General features: G+C 44.5%; 2 protein-coding genes across 5 annotated transcripts in view; one reads left to right on the top strand and one right to left on the bottom strand.

Annotated features, from left to right (window-relative positions):
- Window positions 1–263: 263 nt before the first annotated feature.
- TMEM243 (transmembrane protein 243) lies at window positions 264–19872 on the top strand. The gene is made up of 4 exons (XM_032876151.1): window positions 264–549; window positions 16635–16685; window positions 17655–17759; window positions 19262–19872. The coding sequence occupies exons 1-4, from the start codon at window positions 472–474 to the stop codon at window positions 19382–19384; spliced, it is 357 nt and encodes a 118-aa protein (XP_032732042.1). The 5' UTR covers window positions 264–471; the 3' UTR covers window positions 19385–19872.
- The window catches only part of DMTF1 (cyclin D binding myb like transcription factor 1), a 44716-nt gene continuing 38129 nt past the window's right edge, over window positions 19697–26283 (bottom strand). For 3 of the 4 annotated variants that reach the window (XM_032876130.1, XM_032876123.1, XM_032876113.1), the window contains 5 exons: window positions 25238–25323; window positions 22812–22967; window positions 21921–22295; window positions 21242–21389; window positions 19697–21062 (listed from right to left, as the gene is read on the bottom strand). In XM_032876130.1, coding sequence (XP_032732021.1) covers window positions 20953–21062; window positions 21242–21389; window positions 21921–22295; window positions 22812–22967; window positions 25238–25323 — 875 coding nt within the window. In that variant the 3' untranslated portion in view covers window positions 19697–20952. Of the gene's footprint in view, window positions 21063–21241; window positions 21390–21920; window positions 22558–22811; window positions 22968–25237; window positions 25324–26283 lie in introns of those variants that run through there. The other variant, XM_032876139.1, reaches the window with a different exon arrangement.

Consider the following 26283-nt stretch of genomic DNA (forward strand, 5'->3'; position numbering starts at 1 on the left):
AGAATACTGAGAAGGCTTGGGAAACAATCGTGTAAAGGAATGCGGTGGTGAGGGGTGGGGAATCGCGGGTCCTCCCCGGGAGCGCGCGGTCGCGGATTTGCTTGCGGTGCGAGCTGCGGCGCCCGGCGGACCTGGCACCGAGCCCAGCCCGGCTGAGTGCTGAGATTTGGGGAAGTGGGAGCCGCGCGGGCGGGGCGTCCCGGAGAGAGTCCGCCACGCGGTGTCTCTTTCCTTTCACTTCCTGCCCCAGCTGTTCGCGATGAGGAGGGCAGCGGTCCTCGGGCAGAGCGGCCAGGTTCCCCCGGCTTGAGCGCCCACCCGCCGCCGACGCCGCGGGGACGTCCCCGACCACCTGCGCTTCCGGCCATGAGCTCTCGGTGAGCACGCGGCGTGGGCAGTCGTGGACCCGACCCTTCGGGAGGTAATGCCGGCTCAGCTTTGAGTGGCCTGGGAGAGCGAAGAAACCCTAAGATGGAGGACTTTTCTACCAGGACCTATGGCACCAGCGGCCTGGACAACAGACCTCTGTTCGGAGAGACGTCGGCCAAGGTGAGTGCGGCCCTGGAGACCGAGTTGGGGATGTGTGTGTTTCTGTGTGTATCTGCTCTCCCGCGGAGTCCTGGCTGCGGCCCCTGAAGGTACTTGTAGGGAGAGAGAGCTGGTTCTTCAATCCTACTTCCCTCTTAAGATGTTTGTCCTGCCACTCGGCTCGCTCCGGACAGGTTTGGCCCCGCAGCTCCGAAGGCGGGGGTGGAGAAAAGTTGAGAAAGTTCCGGGCTGTTGGGGATCCTTCAAGGGAGTACGGAAGCCCCTCTCCAGCCCCTCTCGGAAGGGGAGGTGGCGCTGGAGTGCTAACCTTCAGGAGGCTTCAGGTGTGCAACTAAAGCTTCCGCAAGAAAACCCCGGAGAGGTGCTTCTGACGAGTATTTACATGGAACCATTAAGAGTTTACTGCTGAGGCAGCCAAGCAAAGAGGCGCCATAGGAGGGTTTCTTTGATGGCGCTCCATTCCGAGAAGAGATTAGAGTGTCTCTGGACCTAAACAAGCTGTAGGACCTTACTTTTTAATACAAAAAGTATAATGCCTTCTTAGAGGATTCATTTTAGGATGTTCTGGGCCAGTAATCGAGGAGAGCTCTTTTTCTCTCTTCTGCTTTAACTCCGTCATTTTGGCAAAACGAGCTTGTGGTCCCCCCCCCCCCCCCCCCCCCCCCACCTTGAGGATGGTATTGGTGACCTTTGACGCCAACGACAAAGTCCTTTTTTTTTTTTTTTTTAAAAGATTTATTTATTTATTTTTAGAGATGGCGCAGGAGTGCAAAAGCAGGAGGGGGAGAGAGGTGACAAAGTCCTTTCAAGCCTCTCAAAAAGTAGGGCACATGAGAAGTCCAGAACTTCTTGGGTTTTTCAGCTTTGGGGGGACCTCTGACAGAAAGGATAGGAAACTTGTACACCTGGCAGGGTGGGGGTGTAACTGAATTTGGAAGCTGCAGGCCTTCTGCAAGACTACTCCATGATTTCTTTAAACTCTGTGTGGGGGTATTCTTTTGTAGAGTTGCTTAACAAGAAAATGTTTTAAGCTTGATCTCTAGGAAGATGCACCTTGTCTATTGTGTGGCTCTGCATAATCTCGGCTCAGTGCACAAGGTTTGAGAAGCGTGGTTCTAGTTGGTTAGACGTTACTATTTCTACTGCAATTATTAAGTATTACGTGAGAGGGTCCTCATGGTCCAAGGAACACAGTTTGGTGTGATGCACCACAGTTTGGTGTGATGCATTGGATCTGTATTATGACGGGACATGGAGGGGGTGTGCTGGAGAAACTGGTCACTTTTGTTGGGGAAGATCTTGGTTTCTGACAGCCTTGGGCTTGCATGTATGAATGCCCCTAAATTGGGGTTTAACAAAAGGATTTGGGGCCTGGAGAGTGGAGGCAGCTTCCTACGTGAAGGTCTTGGACCTGGGGCACCTGACTGTCCAGTTGTGCCAAGAGCTAAGAGGTTCAGGGTCTCCCTCACATGCCTTGGTGCACAGATTGGGGTTCTGGGTGATGTAGACTTGTGACCTCCTTTAATCCCCACAGCGCCTTACCACTGAGGTAGATGACTTGATAATGGGCTTGGTTTACAGAGACATGGAGAAATACTGATGTTTTCTGACTTGCTTGGGCCTAAACGGTCACTGACTGTAAGTTTTCTATAGCCTGTGATCAGTTTGAAACCTATCCAAGAACTTGACTATTCGAAATGTTTCTCTTTGTTGCCTGCTTATTTCGTCCACGAGCAGATAGGCCTAGCATTACTTAGGCAACTTTGGGCCTTATAACAGTAGGTTCAGGTACTCAGAGACTTGGAATGAGGTACAATTCCACATATCAAAATTTAGTTCCTTCTGTGAGGCTGGCAGAATGACTAGACATAGAGAAATTATCCAGAACTGAGAAGAAAGAGACCGTTGGTCTGAGAAAGGGAGAAAACATCCTGCATCTTGCAAGTTGAGATGTCTGGTCTGAAGGAGAGACCTAGGTCTTTAATGACGGCAGGTGGTTTTATTGGAGGATGTACAGAAGACCAGGCCCAGGAACTGGGCTGGGCAAGTTGCAGGGGAGCCATTCCTGTGGAGAGCAGTCACTGCCGGAGCAGGCCGGATCCCTGGTGACCCGGAGAAACCCTTCACTGGCCCCTCTGGCAGGTATTCCCCAGCCTGCTCTCTTTTCAGATACCAGGAAACTGGACCCAAAAGCCATGTCACCGTGAAACTTAGTATTAACGAGCTACCATTTCTGAGGAGAAAACCCAGCAAGGAGAAAGCCCACTTCCTGTCCTACTCCCTTAGATGCTCTGAACTTTCAGTAATCTTGTTTGCCGTACAACAACTGACCATATGTAGCCTCTCAATTTTACTTTCATCTCTATTTTTTTTTTTAGTCTCCCAATTTTAAATCTAGAGCTTTAGGTCCAGTGTCTACCTCTAAGGCAAGGATGACTGAAAGCCCCCAGAGCAGAGAAGAGTGTCCATGGAAGCTGCTTTTCCTCAGTGCCAGGCAGCATGCTAGGCATTCAGCCTTTCCCCTGTTGGGTCATCCAGTTCCTTTGTACGGTGTGCGTTGTGACTGCTGCTGTGTAACTGAGGAAGCTAATCCCCACAGCAGGCTGCTTGTTCAGTCACACTACTAGCTCTTCCCTGGTAATGTTTGAACAACTCCCTTTCAGGAGTTGCCACTGAGAATAAATAGTAAGTGATGCAGTCTGTGTGCATACTTTGGAAAGCACTGTAGACATTCACATTCCAGTTACCCAGTCCCAGGAAGCGGTTCATCCAAAGTCAGGGTGTGAGTGAAAGATTCCAGAATCTACTGTAGGACAGAAGATACATAACCCAGTGGGCCTTGAGCATCTTCCTTGTGGGCAAGTCTCTGAAGTCTCTCTTATGTTCACCTGTATGGGATGCACATGTTTTTCATTTACCAAGCATGATCAAACATAGTCAGACTTCAACATGATACTTAGGAATACTTTCTCAGAACCGTGGAGGGAGGGGCAAAGTGAAACCGTTCTGTCCTTGCATAAACGTCTCGGAGGATGGACAAAAGAAGATACCTGTCTGTTGTTCCTTTAGAATTACGTATTGCTGGGTGGGCCAGCTTACGCATCCTGGTCTGAATGTTGTTTTCAGCTGTTTTTATCAATTCCCAAAGTTTGGGATGTACTTATATACATTGTTCAAAGGGAAAACATAAATATGGCGCAGTTGCCCAGATGGACATATCTGGGGTTGCCAAGCCCGTGCTCTAGCTTAGCATTTTCTAAAGACACACGGTCCAGTAGAAATACAATCTGAGCCATATATGTGAGTTTAAATGTCCTAGTAACCATACTAAAGTATAAACAGGTAAAATTAATTTTAATACATTTTAATTTTCTACCAAAAATAAATTTGAGGGGCACCTTGGGTGGCTCAGTTGGTTAAGCGTCTGTCTTCGGCTCAGGTCATGATTCCAGGGTCCTGGGATCGAGCCGCGCATTGGGCTCCGTGCTCAGTGGGGAGCCTGCTTCTCCCTCTCCCTCTGTTGCTCTGCCTGCTTGTGCTCGCTCAGTCTCTCTGTCAAATAAAAAAATAGTACATTTGAATGCTTAATCCATACAAAAGCAGATCTACTTACACATTTCTGGACCAAGCCTCGGACGTCCGGCATGTATTTTTCCCTTGGAGCCTGTGTCAGTTTAGACTAGCACATTCTAGGTGCGCAGTAACCACAAACAGCTGCAGGTGCCTTACTGGACAGCACAGTTCTGAAGCAGCTTAGTGCTTAGTTACGCTGTTTCCACAGTCATTCTCAGAAGAAAGTTTCCTTCTCTGGGGGACTTGCTAGAACCTTTAACAAGCAGATGTTCACCAGGACTCTGGTTGAAGAGGGTGGGTTAGTAGTACTTGTGGACTGTTGATAAGGTAGCCTTTTAGGGACATGATGAGTTATGGACATCCTCCCTCCCCCATGGGAGCATTCCTGAGCCCAATTTCCACAGAACACTTACTCGGCAATGTTCCTGTAGGAAGCCTCTTCCTTTGCTCCTCCCTTCCCTACCCTAGTGTGAACTAAAACTGGAGAATTTCCTCCTCTCTTGTCTGTGGCTGCCTTTAAAAATTTGCCATAGCACCACACATAGTTGGGGCCATCTTTCTAAGTAATGGAGGGACCCTAATTTAACCTCAGGGCTTGTGAGTCCATCTTCTTTTGGTTTGCTGGCTGCCTGCCCAGTCATCTGAAGTCCGTGCCCTCCAGTCTGGAGGATGAATCTAAGATGGGAGGGAGAGATGGTTCTCTCTGGGGAGAAGGCAAACCAGCACCCCACAGCTAGCACCACTGGGAAAGCAGGAATGCTACCCCTGGTGGAAGGTCATGTAAACTGCTTTCTGGACCAGCCTGCTGTGTTGTTTTGTCACTGGTTCCAAAAATGAGTGATTGATCTTTTAATGGTGACTGTGGATGGTGACTGTGGTTGTCCCTCCATTCGTACCTGGATGTGATGGAAGAAGGTGAGTGACTTCGGTGAAGGTACATCACTGAACTCAGCTAACAGGAGTGGGGTGTGGGGTCTGTGTAGAGATACGTTCCTGGGTCCTGAGGCTCAGATCTTTGTTTCCAAAGGCAAAATGTCCATGTACAAAAGTACTTTTTCTTCTTCCTATAAACAAAACAGACAAACAGCTTGGGAAAAGAAGGTCTTTTTATGGCCTGTACTCCAATGAAAGCAATTCCAACTTGGGGCCTTTAGCTTCTGCAGATTATAGCAGAAAATGAGAGAGTTAATTTGAGAGAGAGTTATTTTGTGCTTTTTGTGGGAGGAGGTTTAAGGGTTGCCGCTTAATTAATAACAAAGCTGTGATTAAGATTACTGTGCCTGTCGCCCCTCCCCCTGCCTAGAAAGCTGAAGTCTTTACTCTGAGGGGTGCAGGCTCCTAGCTTTCCTCTTGATATAGCTTCTGGATGATCCTCTGATCGCAACTCTTGTCTCCCTCAGAGGGGATCTGGTAGCCCGAGGTACCAGATCAGCTGGCCCCTTGCCTCTCTTCCACTGACCAGCCACGTTGAGTTGGGATTTCTTGTGCTGGATGTAGTTGAGCATGACCCATGCCATGCCTTTTTCCTTTCTTACTCTGTAAGTTTGCTCTCTCCCACCCACAGACTAGAGGCCTGGGGATCTCTGCCGGTTGGGCTCAGGCATTTGTAATTTTAGAAAGCCCCTCAGAGGATGCTGGAGCGTGGAGAGAGGGCTGATTCCCGTGGTCTAACCCATGCTGTGTGGAAGCCCAGAACAGGCTGGAACCTCTCTGTGGACCTGTTTCCTTTAGCTGCTGCCTTTTCTTGGCAAATTCTGTTTACCTTTCTGTAGTGTTCTTGCTGAACCCTGAAACCAGACTCGTGATGCGTAGTAGGCCAGTCTCTGGGTCCCTGAGTTTGAAGCAGAGAAAGATGGATTATTAGAAGGGCAGCCCCACAAGAAAGCAAGGGAGAGCATGCCCTATCTGTGGAACCGAGGAACGGCTGATCTGTGGTTAGCAAAGTAAGTGGCAGTTAGAGTAGGACCCGGGTGGACCTTGAAAGTTCTCAAGGTTATAATGTACTATCCTCCCCAGGGGGTCCTAGTTCATGACTTGTTAGCCGGTTGTATAAGACATATCAACTGGCATCCCACCCCTGCTCTCTAACTAACTTCAGGGTTGATGATTTTTTTTTGCAGGGTAGTGAAGGAATGTGTCTGTCTGCAGCCCCTGAAGTTATTATGGAGGGAGAGCCTCGTAAAGGTTTAAGTGAACAAAGAAACCTAGTCCCTGGATCCAGTGCCCTCCTTTCTCCAAATGTCTGAATTCTCTTTAGTCTAAATCCCCACCTGAGAACATTCCTTAAAACCCCGCCTGCACCCGTGCTGCCCTCCAATGAGCCCGGCCCTCAGAGGTGCCCCCTGGCGCTTACTCCTTGTGTTGTGAGGGATTTGTCTAGATCTTGCCTTCCTGACCCCGAGTATCAGCATCTTGAGGGTAGGAGCCATTTGCTTCATTTCTCCAACCTTTCCAGCCCTGGGCACAATGTCCATTCTTGATGTTAAGTATATTAACATCATGTTAATATGTGAGAAGTGAGCATCACCAGAAGGGTAACTACATTCTTGGGCCATTTTGGGTGACCGTAGAAGAGGGGGCTGGTGTTGAGAAGCCTGGAACACTGGGAACCAAAACAGGAAAGGGGTTTCAGGCCCTCTGGCAGCTAACCAGCTGACGGCCTCCCGTGATCATCTCCTTGCTGTGCGTCAGCCGAGGGGAGGTAGGAAACCTAATACTGTATTGTACTGGAAGCTTCACCTGAGGTTGGCCTCTCAGAAGCTCTCTGGCCTGCTGAGTGGCCAGCACTCCTCCACAGATGGACTTTTGCAGGTCTCGGGTGGTACGCTAGGTCGGCTGAAATGAGTCCTTTCTTTCCTGAGGGTCAGGCTTTGGGCCATGTGTATGTATAGTCATATTTTTGGAGCTGTTTTAGGATCCAGTGGGTTGACAGACTTGAATGTCCCTGTGGGAATGATGAAATGCATTTGAAGTTGGGGCTGACTTAGAAATTAGGGCCAGGGTTTGAGCCCTCTGTACTCCCACTCATCTCTGAGGACCCAGCCTCTCATAGGTAAGATGCCCCATTAGATGTAAAAATACTACTCTGACCACATCAGCAGCCAATTACTGACTCTTTGGGAATTGTCACTGTTCTAGGGGCTTTACCAGGATACTACCTCCAGATCCTTTCAGCAGCCCCACACGTTCGACCATTGTATGAAAATGGCAATTTAGGCTTCAAAGTTGAATGATTCCTCTAAGGCCTCAGTCCGTCAGGTTCCTAATCTCGTAATCTTGTACTGTGCCTCTTGTGCTAGAGGTCACAGCCCCTTCCTGTGGGATTCTAGGGGTTATTTTGCCCCTTAAACTCATGGAGTAAGTTTGTTTTCTGTTTTCACTGTGATCTGATTTGCATAAGTGGTGCTTTAATAAAATCCACCTATTTTAAGTTCCTGTGGGATTCTAGGGGTTATTTTGCCCCTTAAACTCATGGAGTAAGTTTGTTTTCTGTTTTCACTGTGATCTGATTTGCATAAGTGGTGCTTTAATAAAATCCACCTATTTTAAGTTCATGTGTCTATGACAAACAGAATCAGGTAGGATGGAGGTACAAAAATACTGACAAATGAAAGCTGCTTCAAGCTGTGGGTGTGTGAAATAAGGGAAACCTTTGAAAATGTCTGTGCGTGTACTTTGTCCAGATCGAGAGGAGGTGGGGGTGGGGGTTGGTGTTCAGATGGGACATGCGGCCGTGGTGGTCATGGCACATTTGACAGGGAGCTGAGGGTGAGGGTCGTAAAGTGTGGGTGTGCCTGCACCCTGGTGGCCACCTCCTCACGCTGCTTTTGCTCTTGGCGCCGTTCCAAGTTTGGTGTTTCTTTGGGTTGTCTTAGAAGAGCAGCACCTAGGATCAAGTTCACAATTGGCCACATTTTGCCAGTGAGATTAGCTTTCCCCCGGCTTTCTACCGTGTGCAGGTTGTCCCTGGGTTGGCCCCGGATGACAGCATGAGGGGAAGCTCCTGCTTAGAGTTGTGTAGCTCTGGGGGAACCACGTTAACCCACTGACAAGGCGTGAGATTTCCCGCTTCAGCTGGGCCCCAGCCTCTCACATTTTACATCCTCTCAGTAGGTTTATACCTATAGGGCTGCCTCTTGAGGCATCTGATTATGCCATTTCCAGCACTTTCCTGGCAAGAAGTTTCGCCCCGAGATTTGGAAGAAATAAAAGGAAAATAATTTCTTAGAATGGCCATTTATTTATAGTACTGGTTTAGTTTGAGAAATGCAAAAACTTTGGCACCAAGTTGGAGGATGTGGCTCAAGGGTCTGACTCAGTCAGTCGGGTTAACAATGGTAGGAAGGGGTGCCCTTTGGACATTTCCTGCGTGCTGAATAGGATTGTCTTCTCTTGGCCTCACCACAGAAGATAATCTTCAGTGACCTGAAGCTCTCGTGGGTTATGGAGGATAAGTTCTGGATTTAAAATGGGATCGAGGTCTTTAATGAAAGGATGAGCAAAGTTCTGGGAGCCTGAAGAAAGAGAAAATTCTACTCAGGACACCAGATCAGAGGGCTTTTGAGTCTTAGACCTTGAAGCAGGATGAGGATTTTTGATAGGAGAAGGTGACAGGGAATCCCAAGCAGGAGGTCCCGCTTGTGTGAAAGGGGTGGGGAGCAGGAGAGTACAGGAATGGTGAAGGAACTCCAGGTACCTCTGACTGGACTCGAGAGCTTGCTGGGAATGGCTGGGTGGGAACCTTGAATGCTGTGCTAGTGAGTATGATTTCCCTCTGGAGGCTATAGGTTGTTGAGTATGCACACGTGTATTCTTGTATTCACTTACTAACCACACTATCTCCAAGGAGGTGTGCCATGTGCTGGGACGTGTATCTTTTTTCATGGAGCATGTGTGCACTACAGGGAAGTTAGAAAGGCATTAAACAATCCTTTTTCTTCCCTCTCTCTTCCTTATTGAGCTTCAGCCATCCTGGCCATTTATTTATTTGTTTGTTTATCTATTGTCAGAGACCCAAACAGAGGGAGTGGGAGGCAGAGGGAGAAGCAGGCTCCCCGCTGAGTAGGGAGCTTGATGCCGGGCTCAATCCCGGGGCCCTGGGATCATGATCTGAGCCGAAGGCAGATGCTTCACCAACTGAGCCACCCGGGCATTCCCCCACCCCCTTTTTTATTTCCTTGATCCATTTCCCAGGCTTACTCCTGCTTCATGGCCTTGGCACTTGCTGTAGTGGCTTGTTGGCAGTACCCTTCGCCCAGATCCTTGCGTGTCTCATTCCTTTTCCACTCCTTAGGTCACATCCTCATAAAGGATTCCTTGGCCTCTTTTTATAAACCGCCCTCCCCGCCACCCATCCCGGTCCCCATCACTCTTCATTTACCGGGTTTTATTTTCTTCCTAACTTCCTAACACTTGGCATGTGAGATGAGTGGAGAATGAATGCCTAACATCAGAGTGGGAAGTAGTATGGTTGGAAAGTTCTGGTGCTGGAGGGAATTGAGCTTTGTGGGCTAGAGATGGACTCCATGACAGAGAGCTTCAACGTACATATGAGGATGGAGATAACCAAGCCAGGGAGTGGGTGCAGGATTGGCAGAGAAGCGGGTCCCCTTCTGGTCCCCTTCACGCTGGAAAGAATGGAAATAGGAGGAGGTGGAGGAGGAGTTTTCCTCTTTTCCTTGGCATCTTTTTTAAAAGGATGTCTACTGATACGCAGGCTGCAAGAGTGGGATCAGGAAGCTGAGATGAGGTGGACCTGCAAACCAGTTTCTGGAGAGACGCAGGGACTGTCGTCTCGGCATGAGAGGCCATGGGAACGCAGTGAAGGCTCAGCTGACAACAGGAATTTGCAGTCAACTTGGTTAGTCTGTATTTGAGTGAATATTTGGGTATCTGATGCCGGGCGCTGTGGTCAACATGATTCATGCTACCCGCCGATTCGGTGGCACCATTGTACAAACCAGAGAAGGTTTTCTCCTCTGGGCACTGGTAGCTTCCTCAGCCACATGGCTTGGCTTTGTCCGAATTAGAGAAAGGTGCTCCTGCCGTGGGGTGCTGCGGGCTGGTGCCAGGGTGCTCAGCGGGGAGGACAAAGCATGGGGCTGGACTGCAGCCACGCAGCCTCGTGTAGTGAGTGGCCTGCAGTTTGACAGCGGACAAGGATGACGTGGCCCTCAGGCTCCCAGACCTTACAAGGGAGAGGGGGGAGACAGAGGTGTAACCTGGCGGGTGGGGTTAGGACAGTGGGAAGGATTCACAGCGAGGCTCAGTGCTGGAGCACAGAAGTCGTTACAGGTTTGCAGGGGGACTCAGGACTGGGTTTTCAAAGCATCAAGAGCAGATGTTGAACAGATCCACTGTGGAGTCTTTGTGCACAGCTGAAACCGCTGACTCCATGGCCTGAGATCAGGAGGAAGGCCCTCGAGTTAGAGCTTCGGTGGAATAGTGGGGGAATGATCTAGTCTGTGGATGCAGGTGAAGACAAGATTGAGGGGCAGCAGAGCAGAACGTTGGAGGGATACAGATTTGGCCAAAGCAGGTGCAGAAATGATCGAGGAACTGAGAAGAGGAGGGGGAAGAAGTTGACTGGACATAGGTCTTCAAGAGGATGCTTTAGTCCGTTTGGCCTGCTACAGCAACATAGCACAGACCAAGGACCAGGTGATTTTATAAACAACAGACATTGCTTTCTCTCCATTTTGGAGGCTGTAAGTCCGAAGTCAGGATGCCTGCACGGTTGGATGAAGGTTTTCTGCCAGGCTGTAGCTTGTGTTTGTGCCCTCATGTGTCAGAAGGGCACCCTCCCATTCCTGGGAGTTCTAGCCTTGTGGCCAAATATGTCCCAAAGACCCCACCTCTTGATAGTGTCAAGTGGGCGGTAGGATGTGAACCTGAGAAATTAGGGGGCACAAACACGCGGACCATAGCAGAGGATGTTACTGCAGCTGCTAACTCCATTTGGCCCAGGGAGGGAGTAGGCAATGCCCTGTACCCCATTCCTCAGCCGTGAACCTGGCATGAGTACATGGTGACATGGCTCTCTGGGGGACAGCATTCAGAGACAGGCAGCAAAGGAAATGCAGCATGTTGGAGAACTCTGCAGCCCACGAAGCCATTGGCTGACATGAGTGGGTTTCAGAGGGTGGGACGGCTCACAGGACTTGGCGAGTGCGGGTGCGAGGACAGACCTGTGGAACGTTCAGCGGGCGGGTGTAGGTCTGCCGGGCTACCCACGATAGTATTGGAGGTGAAGGATTTTATGGAGTCACAAAATTAGAGGCAACACCAAAAATGGAATTCTCAATCTTACCCCAAGACTTGCACTCTCTGTCTCTCACCAGAGGGTAGAAGAGACCGTTTCTGTGAATTTGCGCATCCAGGGATTTTCTCTCCTGCAGAGCTGTTTTGCTTTGCTTCTCCCTGGGAGTATTGAGCAGCATCGCCAGAGGATGGACTCCTTGGCAGGAGTTGCTGTCAAGCCTCTGAAACGAGTGTGTGGTCCTCCTCTAGCCCGAAGTCAGTAACTGGGCTTGTCCTCAGGTAGGGAAAGCTGAACCATGGTGTATTATGTATTTCCATGGAATTAATGGAACCTAGCCTGGAGGCACCTGGGAAGGCATCGGGCCTTCGTGGCTGGCAGGAATGGACCTCTGAGGGTGCGGGAGCAGGCCATAGCTTCTGCTGGGCTGTGGCATGTCCGTCCCGGAACCGTGAGGCCACGTGCTGCTCTGCCTGGGAGTGGAGATTTCGAGGAGCCGGACCCCACATGAATAATAAGAGGAGCCTCTGTTGGAGAGAGGCCTCGGAGAGAGGTACTGTTTGGCCACTTCTGTTGACAATTCTGAGTCAACTGTGTGCCAGGCCGCAGGGAAGGAAGACAAGGAGGCCACCTGCCTGGCCTGAAACTGACTGCCAGCCCTAGTGGAGGAGACCGGCAATAAGTGGCAAGTCCAGGTGGTGTGATCTTGGGAGTCTGGAGACAAGAGCATCTCATCCTGAGGGGAAGGTGCCCAGAAAGGATTTATGGTGCACTTGATATTCAAGTTGAGCTCTGAAGGGTGAGCATTCAAATTGGGAGGGTGGTATGTTAGCCACCCCACCTCCCGCTCCACAGCTCACTCTCGTGAGAACATTAGGCCTTCTCTTTTTCTTAGGGGTCAGTATGAGACGATTATGTGTGAGGTGGTTGTTTTCTGTGTCCCTGTATTTGCAAAGACCCATGCAATCAAAGTTTGCCTCTTCCAATGATCCATTGTGCTTAATCAGCAAGTGGTTATAAACCCTATTGCACTTCCCACTTCCCCAGCAGTCTAGTACTAACATCTGAACTTAAATCAGATGAGTTTTCTTTAGTCCAGTTTTTGTGCCTGCCCTCTCACTCCACTCCCTAAACCCCTTTGGAAATTTTGCCTTGGTCTTTTTGTTGTTGCTTGAATGCGTTGGGGTTTTACTGTAGTAGCACAAGCCCTTAAATCCATTTTGGAAGAAGGCAAAAAATAAATTGCTGTGGAAATGGAATACTTGTTAGCATTCCGAACAGTTTAGAACCAGGGTATTTCCAGGTTGCTGAGGGCAAATGCCAGTTTTTTTTTATTTGGGATGTTACTGTCCGTTTCCTCCCAGGGCCATTATGAAACCTGAGCATTTGACATGTGGTTGGGGTTCTCTTGTCTTGTATCGAGCTGGCTAATGACTAACAAGGAAAGATTGGGGGCTTCTCTGCTGTTTGATTGCTGGGGAGTAGGCCTTCTACTCTGGCCCAAGTGCAGTTTGAAGCTGACAATCTGGAACCATAAATCGTTAAAGCAGGAAGGGTCCAGATACCATGTAGCCCAGTCCTCTGGTATGATACATCCAGATGGTGTAAGGGATCTTTTTAAAGTCACATGGTTAGCCAGTGGCAGGAAGGAGATAAGCAGCTTGGTCTCTTAACTCAAATTTCCGGATCCATACATATTATTTGTCTAAAGATTCTTAGACCTTTGGTTTGGATTTTGCAAAGAGCATTGGATAGACTTGGCTGTTACCTGGTTGTATGACCTTGGTAGATCAGTCTTACTGAACTTACCCATTGGTAAATGGAGATTGTGTTTTCTTACTTGATTCACAGGGTTACCTTCTATCAAGCCACTAGCATGTAGGTCCATCACTTTTTTCTTCCTCATTTCCAAGGAAGATGAAGAGCTAACTGCTTTGGGCTGATGCCAGCCCTTTTGCTTTCAGGTCTAATGAAGTTGGCTTAGCTATAGGCTATCTCCATTTGCCATACTTTTGTTCTCTTTGGGGTCTTTTTGTTCATCTGCTAGTCCTCTTTCAGGTTTGACTTTGTCTTATATTCTCTATCCGATGAAGGTACCTCACTTCCTTTCTCCTTAGTGCCCTCCTGAGCTCTGGACAGTGTCAACTTCTGGAGGGTAGAGACCGTTTTATTCATTGTTGTATTTGCATCTGGAATATGGTAATTTTCTTCATTTTATTGAGATATAATGGAGATGTTCAAATGAATAAATGACTCACAAAGTAATATATGTAGAATTCCTCTGAGAACTATACATTTCCTGTGTTCATGTGCTAGGATGTCCTAATTCCCAATACTGTCTTCTCTGCAATTAAGGGTCAAGGATGATTTTGATCCTATCAAGCTATTTTGGGGAGTGAAAATAAAGCACAGTAGAAGGTCTAAAGTCTGGAAGGGGAGCAGTTTTGGTAGGCAGAAATAAGAATAATAAAACTGGGAGGAGACTGTTTCTGTGAGAACTTAATATTCTTATCTTTTTGTATTTTATAATTATTTGGTACATATTAGTTTGAAAACTGCCCTTTGAAGTGCTATTATTTGCTTTTATTGCTCTATCTTTGAAGACTGGGAGCTGGGAGAGATCGTAAAGCCTGCAAAGTAATCTCTGGGCCCAGGGAAGGGTCTCTTCTCTATTGAACTTCTCACATTTTAATGTGCGAATCTTGTTAAAATGCAGATTGATTCTGTGGGTTCTAGGGCAAGGCCCAGGATTCTGCATTTTTCATAGGCTCTCACGTGAGGCGAATGCTGCTAGGCTGCAGACCACACTTTCCATAGCCAGCTTTTAGAAGGGCCTGAAAGTGTGAGGTCTTATTAAGTCAACTCTGGTGTTTCTTTGGCCTGGTTCATGGTTACTTGGATAGCAAAAGGCCTGAAGCCAAGTCCTTGGCTTGGAGAAGGAAAACCTGGTGAGAAACACTAAATGGTTCATCCCATCTTGGGAGTCCCAGAGGGGCTGCATTATGATAGAATGACTGACACTCATGAAGATGACTTGGGATTCTACTCAGTGAACTGTCTAGAAGGCAAGCAAGGAGTCTTCCTTAAAGTTTAGGTATCTTATCATCAAAGATTAAAACCAGTTAGGCTTATATAAGTTTAACAACGTGAAAAAAAGTCATTGAAGGATCTCTTCATTCCTGAAAGATACTCCACTGTAGTTCTTTGCTAATGGGCTTTTTGAGGGGCCACCTGCTAGTTGATGTCTTTGCTAAGACCAGAAGTAGCGTTCTAAGTTGCTCTTCCATTGAGAAGCATAAATGGGATTTGCTCTTTTGGCACCGAATCCCATCTCCATCTCTTACCTCTCTTACCCATAGTGAGACCTTGGGCAAATTCTGTTTCCCAGAGCACGTTTTTGCCACCTGTAAAATAGTCCCGATACCATTCCATCCCGGGATTTTTTTTTAGAAGATATGTAAAAGCTCTTGGCATAATTACTATCCCTTCACTATGATTACTTTTCCTCCTGCTCTGATCCTAGTTGGCATCTTGCTGTGCTGTTTGGAGATAAGGGATTCTTCTTGGCTACCTCACCTGAACCTCTTCACTGTCTTCTTCCTACGGGTAAGAGAGCTGTTGTGAAGTATGTAGACCTTTGTAAACTTTTCAAGTCCCTGGAACTCCTAAAGAGATGAGAGCAGATATTCTCCCAACAGACCAGAGTTCAGTTAAACCTTTTTCACGAGGTAAAAACAGTGGGGCTCCCAAGAATAGACTGTACAACTTAGGTTGAGACACACAGTTGTCTTGCGTGTGGACACTAGTGACTGGTGATTAAGTGAATTTGCCCCTGGGTCTCTTTTGCCCAAACAGCTGTAATTTCAGACTCTCGATATAGCTGGGCAGGCTTCTCTAGCTGAGGTGGTGAAAAGGTGAAAAGATTTGTTTGGAGTCCTTCTAGGTTAGGAAGGATGTGGCTTGAGTTGTTACCTTTGTCCCAGTAACATGTGAATTGCAGTGGCCTTTGTCTAGACAGAGTGGTTTGTCCTTGGTTAGATCAGGCACAGGATACTTGGCTTTCCTTCACTCTTCCTCTCAGCTTTGCTTGCCTCTTAACTTTGGATTCTTAGCTTAAATGTAGACAGCTCAGAAATGGTGTTAAGTTGCTGCTCCGTGCTTATTCCTTCCTGTGCCCTTCCTGTCTGTGAGCTTTTGTTTATTGACTACTCATGGTCAATATTCTGCTGTTCCTTGCTCAGATGTTACCAAAACAATCTTTAAGACTACCGATTTGTTTTGACTTCTCAGAAATAAGACTACTTGGTCTTCTCAGTGGCCTTTAAAGTACTGTTTCTTAATCATGACCTTGTTCTGTAAGCTCAACCAAATCTATATATTACACATGTATTACATATTACTAATATTATATTAGTTTTATATATACAGCTGAGGCTTTATCTAGCCAGTGACCTTGATTTGGAAATCCTTACAGAGTTGACCCTCACTTGCTGTGGGGCTTTAGGCAAATAATTTTAATCATACTCACTGGAACTAATTTATCTTAATCTATAAAATAAAGATTGAGTTAGATGAGAAGTTTTCTAGACCTTTCTGTGGAATTGGTTGGAGTGGGGATGGGAATGACAGTGGGGATGGGAATGACGAGACTCAGTGGGTAACCCGAGGCTCTGCATTCAGTCAAATGGTTATTTTGTTATTAAAGGCTTTTGTTATTAAGTTGGAAAAGCACTGGCCTAGATGGTCTGAGATGGCCTCCAGCCCCGGCATTGTATGATCCCTTCCAGCAGTAGCATCTACTTTTAAATCACATTAGACAAGGACACCTGAGCTATCATGTAAGTAGGCCCAAACTCATGGCCCTCAACATCATCTGTAGTCTGGTTCCTGACTGGCTGGCCATCCAAGTGCACTTGTCCCTTTGCCTCTGTTCAGACTGTTCCCAGCAGCACACGGAATATTCCTAAGCATCCTTTCCCCAGTCAGTCCTTCCCCAGTCTTCAAAAGACTGTAGTGTAAAAGCATCCTGTCTGTTCAGAAACCTTTTCTAATTAGTTGTCTGTGTCTTCCCAAGGTACCTTCTCCACTCTAATGGCACGGTACACTTTGCCTTTCTGGCAGTTCTGTGTATGTGTAATGCTCAGAGAGGGGCAGGACCTCAGTTTAATTCTAAATCCCCCCGGTGGCTAGAACTGTAACTTTCTGGCAGTGCCGTGGGCCCATGATAGAGCTCAAAAATGCTTTTCTCTTTCAGGATCGAATCATCAATTTAGTTGTTGGCAGCTTAACATCCTTGTTGATCCTAGTAAGTATGTTTATTTTGTGTCTCACCCAGGCTTTTCGCTAAAGTTTTTTGAAAGCTTCAGAACTGTGGTTCAGTTTAACACTTGGAAAAAAGACTTATAAGAGGCCAGTATGTGAACTGGGGTATTCTAGTCATTGTCTAGTATTGTTTTATTAGTGCTTTAACAAAACTGTAGTTGGCAATGGGAATACTTAGATTTCTACCCTCACCCCCCCAGCTGAAATAGCACACATGAAGGAATCCGAGTTTGCAGTGTGTTTAATAAATTTGTAACTTCTCAGTGGCACCTGCAATTCCCCTCTGTGTATCACTCACAACTCCCCATTTCTGTTAATCCCTCAAGTTTATTTTGTCCCTAAAAGCACACTCATTATCCTTTATCCCACGTAATGTAGTTTGGTGCTACTGCTGTAAAATAAAGCTATAGCTCCCAGAATCTGAAAACGGCATTTTCATTAAATCGAAGAGAATTTTAGTGAAGTTTCAATGACTTCTTAAGAAAAAGAATGAGTATAATGCTTTATCTGTGGTAGAAACAGAAGTCCAGTATATTAGAAACCTATCTCCATATTTTCCAAAATGTTCAAAAACCTTTTTGGTTTTCATTGTTGCTGGCGTATTCAAAATAACCTAATAAAGGTTAGAACTTTTCCCGGTGTAATCCTTAATCCTGGGAATGAGGTTTAAATGCTTTGTAATCTTTTTGTAAAGAGGTTATTTTGAGCTTAGCTAGTTTTATGAGCTATGATGTTTTGTCTCCTTTCATAGTAGAGGAAAAGTATAGAAAAGGAAGTACTAAAAAGAAGTTTACATATTAGAACAGATTTACAAATACTTTACTAAATATTAACATTCCAGAAGGCAAACCTGGTGGTAGATACTATTTTACAATGTTAAGTGTTTTATAATAGGACATAGTTTCTTAAACTCCAGTCTAACCAAGGCCTGACACAATTTCTTTTCATACAGGTCACGCTGATCAGTGCTTTTGTTTTCCCTCAACTACCTCCAAAACCGTTGAATATATTTTTTGCTGTCTGCATCTCTTTGAGTAGTATTACTGCCTGCATACTTGTGAGTACTATTTAGAATTTAAATTGAGTATCCTTGAGGGCTGAAGGTTGCAGTGTATACCTAGGATTGATTCCCAGCTTTGGGTCTGTAAGAAAGGGTGTATCTAGTTACCCGTCCCCACCTTGATGCAAAGGATGTCAGAAGTCTCAGTATTAGCTGACAGATTTCTTAGTTTCTAGAATCAGGAGTCATTAATTCTAAAGGGACACTGTTCCTTTGAAAGCCTGTGGGGGGCGAGGAGAGTTAAGACTTTGGGGGCCAAAGCTTTGGTTTAATTGACCTAATTCATCTTCCTTCAAGGACTGCATACAGGCCCAGCAGGATCTGGCAAATGCCATTACTGCTCTAAAGGGAAGAGATACAGCATTCCTGATTTAATTCTAATTACAGAATTAGTCTATTTTAATCTCTGTGCTTATCTCCCCAAATGAAAGTAATTAACACCAAGACTCTCCTGGGAAATCTTAAGCTATAGCTTTGTCCTTGTCCCAAGAATGTACAGTTTGACCATAAAGATGCATTTCCTCTACATAAAGAAAACAAAGATGGTGATAGATCCTCACTTAGATATTTGCCAGTTGTTTAGTCATTAATTAGTTGGCTATTTTTTATTTCCCTCAAAGAGAGGTAGAACCCAAACTATAAACCCTTTAAAGCAAGTTTTGACTCACACCTCACAAAGGGCTTAAATCACCAATGTTATGTGCTTATCTAATGCATTTCTTCCTGCTCTACTCCTTTGCTCTAAGGAAGAGTTGGCCCATGCACTTCTGGAGCTTTTGAAACAAAGCTACCAGAGATGGCTCTTCTTACTCCCAGCCTAAAGCCAGGAGTGACTAACATGATCTAGTTTTGTATAAAAACTTAGTGTATTGGCAACGTGACTCTGTAGTCAGTAAGAATGTAAATGTTGCCATCCCTTCCAGTATGTGAGCGAGCTCTGCCGTTTACTCAAATCCATTTCAGACAGACAGACGAGGTAGATATTCTCGGATGGCTTGTTAGTGATTGGATGACTGCTGGTTTGAACAGAACAAGAATAGCTGAGAAAGCAGGAACTGGTATGATCCTGGATGTGGCAACTTGGTACTACTAGAATTATAAAGAGGAAAACTGGGGCGCCTGGGTGGCTCAGTGGGTTAAAGCCTCTGCCTTCGGCACAGGTCATGATCCCAGGGTCCTGGGATCCAGCCCCGCATCGGGCTCTCTGCTTAGTGGGGAGCCTGCTTCCTCCTCTCTCTCTCTCTCTGCCTGCTCTCTGCCTACTTGTGATTTCTGTCAAATAAATAAATAAAATCTTAAAAAAAAAAAATAAAGAGGAAAACTGCATTCTGGCCACATTAGTTTCAGAAATATAGACTAATGTAAAGATGGTCTCGCTTGGGCAGGGGAGGTATATATGGATGGAATCGGTCATAGTTGAAAAGAATTAGCTGTATTTAAAAATTTTCATGCCAGGCCCAGTGGCTATTACTTAAACCGTTACTTTTTTCTTCTTTTAGATCTACTGGTATCGACAAGGAGACTTAGAACCGAAATTTAGAAATTTAATTTACTATATCTTATTTTCTATCATCATGTTATGTATATGTGCGAACCTGTACTTCCATGACGTGGGGAGGTGAGGCTGCCAAGGAGAAATGCTGACCAGGTCTCTTCAAAGCTGTACGTGAGGACTGTGAGTCAGAGCGGGGTAAGCTGTGCTGAAGAATCTCCTGCACAAGCCTGATACATGATTTTCATGTTAACTGTAAATCTTAAATTCCCTCTTGCAGGGGACACATATCCTAGATTGCTTTGCTTTTTCTTTAAGGAGGTGGTGTTGCACTAGAACATTCCAACCCTTAAAGCTCAAATGGCACAAGCAATTTTCACTTTTGAAATTGAACATTTTTATAATGTAAGTGCATGGCGAAAAGCTATGTAACAATCTTGCATTTTAAGACAAATATTCTTTTATTTCTGTTAAACTGAATATACAATTATTGTTCCCTAGGCAACCAACTTTTCCTTATAACTACAATTTCACATTAACGAAACACAGACGGTGAAAAGACAACTTTGATTGTGAAGATCTAATTACAATAATAAATAAAATAATTTATACAAGGTTTTTTTTTTTTTTCTTTTTTCTTTTTCTTTTTTTTTTTTGGGGTGACTTTTCTATAGGGGTCATGTTCATTAAAACCCTAGAGGCTAATTTTGGCTTTACCTTCTCAAATACAGGAATGACTCTTGATTTCTTTCCTTTTATAACCGAAGCAAATTTTTTTTTTTTTTTTAATTGCCTGAGAGGGAGAAGTTATGTCGCACCCCACCAGCTAATGCACTAAAGTGAAGGGCAGACTCTGATACCTTCCTCAACTGTTTCCTGGGTAATTTGTATAGCAAAACATCTAAGAGTCATAGTATAGGGTAAGCAACCTTCCTGTCCCATTTAGTTTAATTTTACTTCAAAGTGCTAACTTTGTAAACTGACAACAGTGGGTTCTGAAGGGGTGAAACCTCTACTTATCTTCTGGTGAGCTGTGTTGCTATTCTCTTCCATATGCCCTTTCTAAGTCATAAAAACCTGTAGTGAATGTTCTTAAATCTTGTAATGCTTCTTTGTGTCCCCAGCCTGAATCAGCTCCCACTGCCAGCAATGGGTAAACCAACAGTAACGGCCACAGTCCCCACCTAGGTCTCTGTATGGGATGCTGGTCACCTTTCAAACTAAGGATACTTAACATTTCGAGTGTCACCGGTAAGCTCTATGCCACATTGTCGATGGGACGTTTCTGAAATATGAACAGGACTACTTGAGACTGGATAGAGCCATGTCCAGTGTTTAGAGATGAGTATGACTGCTTTTAAAACAGAGTAGGTAAGCTTTGGTGACTGTAAACTTTTCTCAGGAGCTGAAGTGAATAAAATTCCCTGCTGACAGTTAACATGAACCACAGGGATGTATGCAGTTAACACTTCCATACTCAGTTCATCTACACACTGTCCTAAGACTAGACCTCAGATGGTATAGTTTAAGGAGGTAAAAGTCATAGCAGCAACATGTATGTGGCTTTAAGCATTGTAGCTATTTAAAAGCCAAAGGAATGGTGAATTAAGCCTCTTGGGAGTTGCTCCTATTTCTTTGGAGATGTTGTAATTAACAGTGTGGCTTCTCTGCCTGAGCTACCTGTCTCTGAAGAATTACCTAATGACAGTTGACCAAATCCTCAACATCCTTTGAGTCTTCTGAAACAGGACTGCCCAAAGATGATCCAATTATATTTGATTCTTCTCGATGATGTTGGAGTATGGGATCTGTAATGAGTTAAGTGTTCAGTAAGTTTACATGTACTCTCTAATGCATGTCAAGAAGATATAGTAAGTACCCTATCGAAGTACAAAAATCTAACAAGATGACCAATTATTGTTGGATCAAGTAGCCTGATGTTCCCCTTAAGATTTATCAGGCACATGATGGAGTTCTATTATAGTACCTGTTAGTGTTGTCAAAGGCAAGACAGATTCAGTATCTATAACATCAGATGCCTGGATGAAGCCATGTGGTGAAGGAACGATAAGAATGGTTTCATCATCGATGGTGGTTTGATCAACTTGTTCTTCTATGGTAGGAGACTCTAGACCCTAAACAGTGGCAATAAAAAACAAACAAAAGACATTCTGACTCCTATTTCTTAGTTTTCTTAAAGATTCCAAACACATTTAGCTTTAAAAGGACTTAATATTCAAACATTATCCCATTTAATAAAGAAAAGAAAATTAAAGCTGAAAAATGCACAAAACAGAACTTAATAGAAGCCTGAATGTAGAAGAAACAATGCTGTTATGCTGGAAGGTTATTAAGGAAGGTTACTAACCTGTACCACAAAGACCTACTACGAACCACTCTCCTGAAAATGGTTCCATAGGTCCCAACAAACAATTCTCAATCTTTTGGAAGGGTATGGGGGAAAAGTTTTGGTGGTAAGGCTGTGCAACACAGCTGTCTCATACTCGTGAGGTCACAGGTGGAGTCTGCATTTGATTTTGTGTCCAGAGGAAAAAGGAAGTTAATGGAGACCCCCCTCCCCCCGCCCCATAAGTTATTGCTAGGCTTTTTCCAAACTGAAGGTTTAAGGCTCAAGCAAGAAGGCTGTTCCCTTAATTGCAACTTACCTCAGTAACATAAGCACGGGCTAAGGGAGAAGACGACTCCTCTTGTTTCAGGTCGGTGTCAGAGATTTCTTCTGTTCTGACCATAACACTATTCATCAGTTCTGTGCTATTTTGGTCATTGAATTTGGATACATGAGCATCATTAAATGATGGCTCTACAGTTATCTTAGGCTGATGAATTTCATCTGGGAAAGTGTCTGCTTCTAGGGCATCTGGAGGCTCAGGAAAATCAGATGAGTGAATATCACTATCTACTGTCAGTTCTGCTTGGGATATGGAAGAAGTGATGTCCTCTGTGGCAACGGTCTGAATGATGACTCGTGGTGTGTGACATTGCACTGTGACGTTGTCACTTGTGTTCAACAAATGTTCTGGCTACAAAATGTCAAAGAAAACGATCAGTGGCAAAATGAGAACATCCCTACCAGACTTCAGTTATAAGAGACAACTATCATTTATAATTTATAGGTGGTACCCTCCTGTCCCCTCCCCTGTTCTCTTACCTCTGGAACTGCAGTGTTCTTACCACTGTTTTTCTAGGACCCCTCATCCCCATCATTCCATCTCATGGAAGGAGACACATGGGATTAAGGGTTATGCCTCAGTGAAGGCAGAATGATGGTGTAAAACTATGTTCCTGAGACAACAGTAGTAGGAGAAATTGTTTAAATACATGGACTACATTAGTTCTGGCTCTTAAATTGTTATCAATTAATCCTGGTCCCTAACATGTAGGTAAATACTTAAACAGAGAACATAATCATTTTCCCCCTAGACCTATTATTATTGAAGGCATCTGGGTTCTCTCATGGTATTAAAAACAAAAAGCTTCTGTGACCTCATAGTCTTCTCTACAGAAACTAGAAAAATTAAGGAATTGACGTAACATACGGATAAAGCGTGAACAATGATCTGTTCAGGAGAAGCAGGAGCAGCAGCTGTCAGGGTTACTGTGGGACTAGCCGTCAGAGTGAGGGGAAGGCCTTGGCTTGAGCTTGTCTGAAGTAGGTAGGTACCTGGAGTGCCAGTGGGCTGTAAATGGAAAGACTAAAGGAAAAAAAAAAATTAAGAATGACACAGGTGCAACAGACTAAGTAAATAAGCTTATTTATTAAGTCTAGGTTTATATCCAAAATGGGGTCTTTAATATACTCGGCACAAACGTACTTCCCAATCCTGAAGCTGCCCTCAAGTAATAAAATGAAGGGTATAATATTGACTTGTCCTACGTCCTTATACTTGTCTTAGAGGTTTAACAGAGAGGCAAGGCCAGACCTTGATCCTGCCCTTCACTCCCATGTATTTCTGTGGTGCTGTCTTAGCCATTTATTTCAAGGCACCAAGACATGGTAGCATAAGCCACTGTGTCCAGTGCAGTAACTCACACACAGTCTTCCTTCATGTCTGTCTAGAACATAAAGAACTGCCACTCTCCATTTTTGGAAAAGGTACTACTACAGCAGCGCTGAAAAGATTTTTTTCATAGTAAAATTTTACGAAATACTTTTTATACTAAGGAGAAATGTACAGAGATAGTAGTGTTGTGAATGACAAAAAGTATTTGATGGACAATACGTTTATCTTATATGTTTCACAGAACTGTAACAGAACTATTCAATGCCAATAAGCCCTTTACAGCCATAAGCTTCTACATTTGATAATTTGAGTTCAGTTTATCTTACTATCCTAAAGGGAAGGTATTTGCACTTAGAGGGTGATGTTGAAATCCTAGAGCCTGTGGTCCTGTGTACTGATGTTACAACAGCTCTCCTGGGACCAGCTCAATGAACCTTATTGCTAAAGTAGGCATAAATAACTATCTCAGGGAAGGGGTTGTGGGCATTACAAATTATTAGTAAATGGTGCCTGGCACACAGTAAGATTCAATTTCTTTCCTCCCTCTCCATAAAAGTAAAAGCTGATCATTTACAACACAACCTTCAGTAAATTAGATGTGGCCAGACAGTAAATACTTTATATATATGCATCTTAATTTACTTAAGTTCCTCTAATGTTCATGATTTTTTTTTGAAGCTGAGGCACTATCATCCTTTATTAATAAATAAGGATGGAAATCTTTAAATATTTGTGACCCAAGTAAGTAAAAACCTGAACACATATTCTAAATATATGTATTATATTATTTGGCCAGGGGGAAGAGAGGAGGTGGCAAAATCAAGTTATCAACCTGTGACAAAGGCTATTACACATCCCCAATGTGGAGACTACAGGATTAGGAAGCGGAAGCTTTGGTTAAGTAAACTGCTAGCAGAAATTCCAAAGTTGTTCTAAAAGAGAACCTTCAGCCACACTGGCTATCCTCATGAGATGTAACTTGTGCAGAGCATAAACTTTTGCACTAACAGCCCCGTTTTTCCACAGCAAATAAACCTTGACATAATTTAAATAAAACCTACTTTATATTTTTTTCCTGAAAAATAAGCTAATTCTGGGTATTACCATTTTAGAAAACAGGATAAGAATGAGGACTTAAAAAGTTTTTCTATGAGAAACCCCCTTTCTTCAAATTAGCAATCTTGGCCCTTTGCTACCCCAAAACCTCTTAGCATAGGCATCCATTCCTCTTTTTGTCTCTATGGATTTGTCTATTTTTGACACTTCAAATAAATGGGAATCAAACACCATGTGGTATTTTGTAGCTAGTTTCACTTAGCATAACATTTTCAAGGTTCACCCTTGGAGCATGTATTAGTACTTTCTTTTTTACTGCTGACTAATTGTATGGTGACAGCACATTTTATATACCCATTTGTCAGTGGATGGCCATTTGGGTTTCCACTTTTTGATTATTAGGAAGAGGAACATTCATGTATACGTTTACGCAGACATGTTTTCATTTCTCTTACGTAAACCTTGGATTAGAATTGGTGGCACAGATGTTAACTATACTTTTTAACCTTTCTAGGAACTTCAAGATTCTTTTGTAAAGTAGCTACACCATTTAGGACTGGGACTTTTAAATTCTGTATCCCCAAGGGCCAGTACAATAAACTTTTTGGTTATATATAGTATTTGTTTATCAATAAAAAGTCATACATGCACCCTCCTCATTAAGCCCTGTCACTTTTCCTAGGTAAAATGAGCACATTATTGGTTTAAACCTCTACAGAGGAAGAAAAAAGGGGAAGTCTTGACGGATGTCCTCATTTAATCATCTGGCCTCAGAAACATGGGCATAGTTGCACTGAATGCCAATCATGTTTTTAGTTCATTTGTTCATAAGATAACAGTGCTAAAACCAGTGGTTTTTCTTATGCATAAAATGACCGCTTTCTCTTTTGTGAAGTGTTACTCACTGGAAGAATCTCAAATGCCTGTAGTGTTCCACTGTTTAGTGTTATTGTTTCCGAGTCAACAGTAGCAGCAGGGGACTCTGTTGAAGCTGTGGTAGGAACAAAGACAACAGTAAATAAAACACGTAATAATTTGCCTAGAAACCTGAAGTCATTTAAATTTCTTATGAGAAGCAATCTTATCTGGGATGGCACCCATTAGGGGCTGGCTCAAAGCCAAATCCAGCCCATTACCAGTTTTTGTGAAAAGTATTACAGGAACACGGCCATACCTGTTTATTTTCCACAGCTGCTTTTGCACTGTAAAGGCAGAATTGACTAGCTGTTACAGAGACAGTACCTGCTAACCCTTGACAGAGATCACAAAGTATTTCTAGTATTAGAAGTGAGAGGAATACACTAAGGCTAACTTACAAGTCAACAGGAACTTAGTAAAAAATAAATTCTCCTGGACATTCTGATAAGCAGTATAGGTTCCTGGAACGGGAGTCCCCAAACACCAGGCTTCAGTTTAGCAGCATTGTTCTCGGACCATGTAAACCTGAGCCAACGGCTTGCTTTGAACTTACTAGTGTTAGTGTTCAGAGACTTTATCTGTCCTGCCTACCTCATGTAGTCCTTAGGAGGAACCACAAACATGAAATATAAATATTTCCAGGGCACCTGGGTGCCTCAGTTGGTTAAGTGTCTGCTCAGCAGGGAGTCTGCCCTTTGCAATCCACCCCCTCCCACCGCTGGTTTGTGCGCGCTTGCTCTCTCAAATCTTAAAAAAAAAAAAAACAAAAAACAAAGGTAGTGCTATTTCAGAAGAACACATTTGGAAGACTGAGCAGCACTTAGAGATCACACAGTATATTATCTCTTTACGGGTGTGTCAGTTGAGGGTTCAGACTTGAGCATTGTTGGTTACAGCAGATCAAGGTTATAAGGAATTAAGAGTAACTGGATGAAATGTGATCTCAACTGCACCTGTAGATAAATCCATGTGAAAAATGATTTGGAATCATCTTGCAATGTGTAGCGTTTATTCCTAAAATACTTCTCAGTGG

Source organism: Lontra canadensis, unplaced genomic scaffold (assembly GCF_010015895.1).
Source record: "Lontra canadensis isolate GAN:19392208 unplaced genomic scaffold, GSC_riverotter_1.0 scaffold2, whole genome shotgun sequence".
NCBI classification, from domain to species: domain Eukaryota; kingdom Metazoa; phylum Chordata; class Mammalia; order Carnivora; family Mustelidae; genus Lontra; species Lontra canadensis.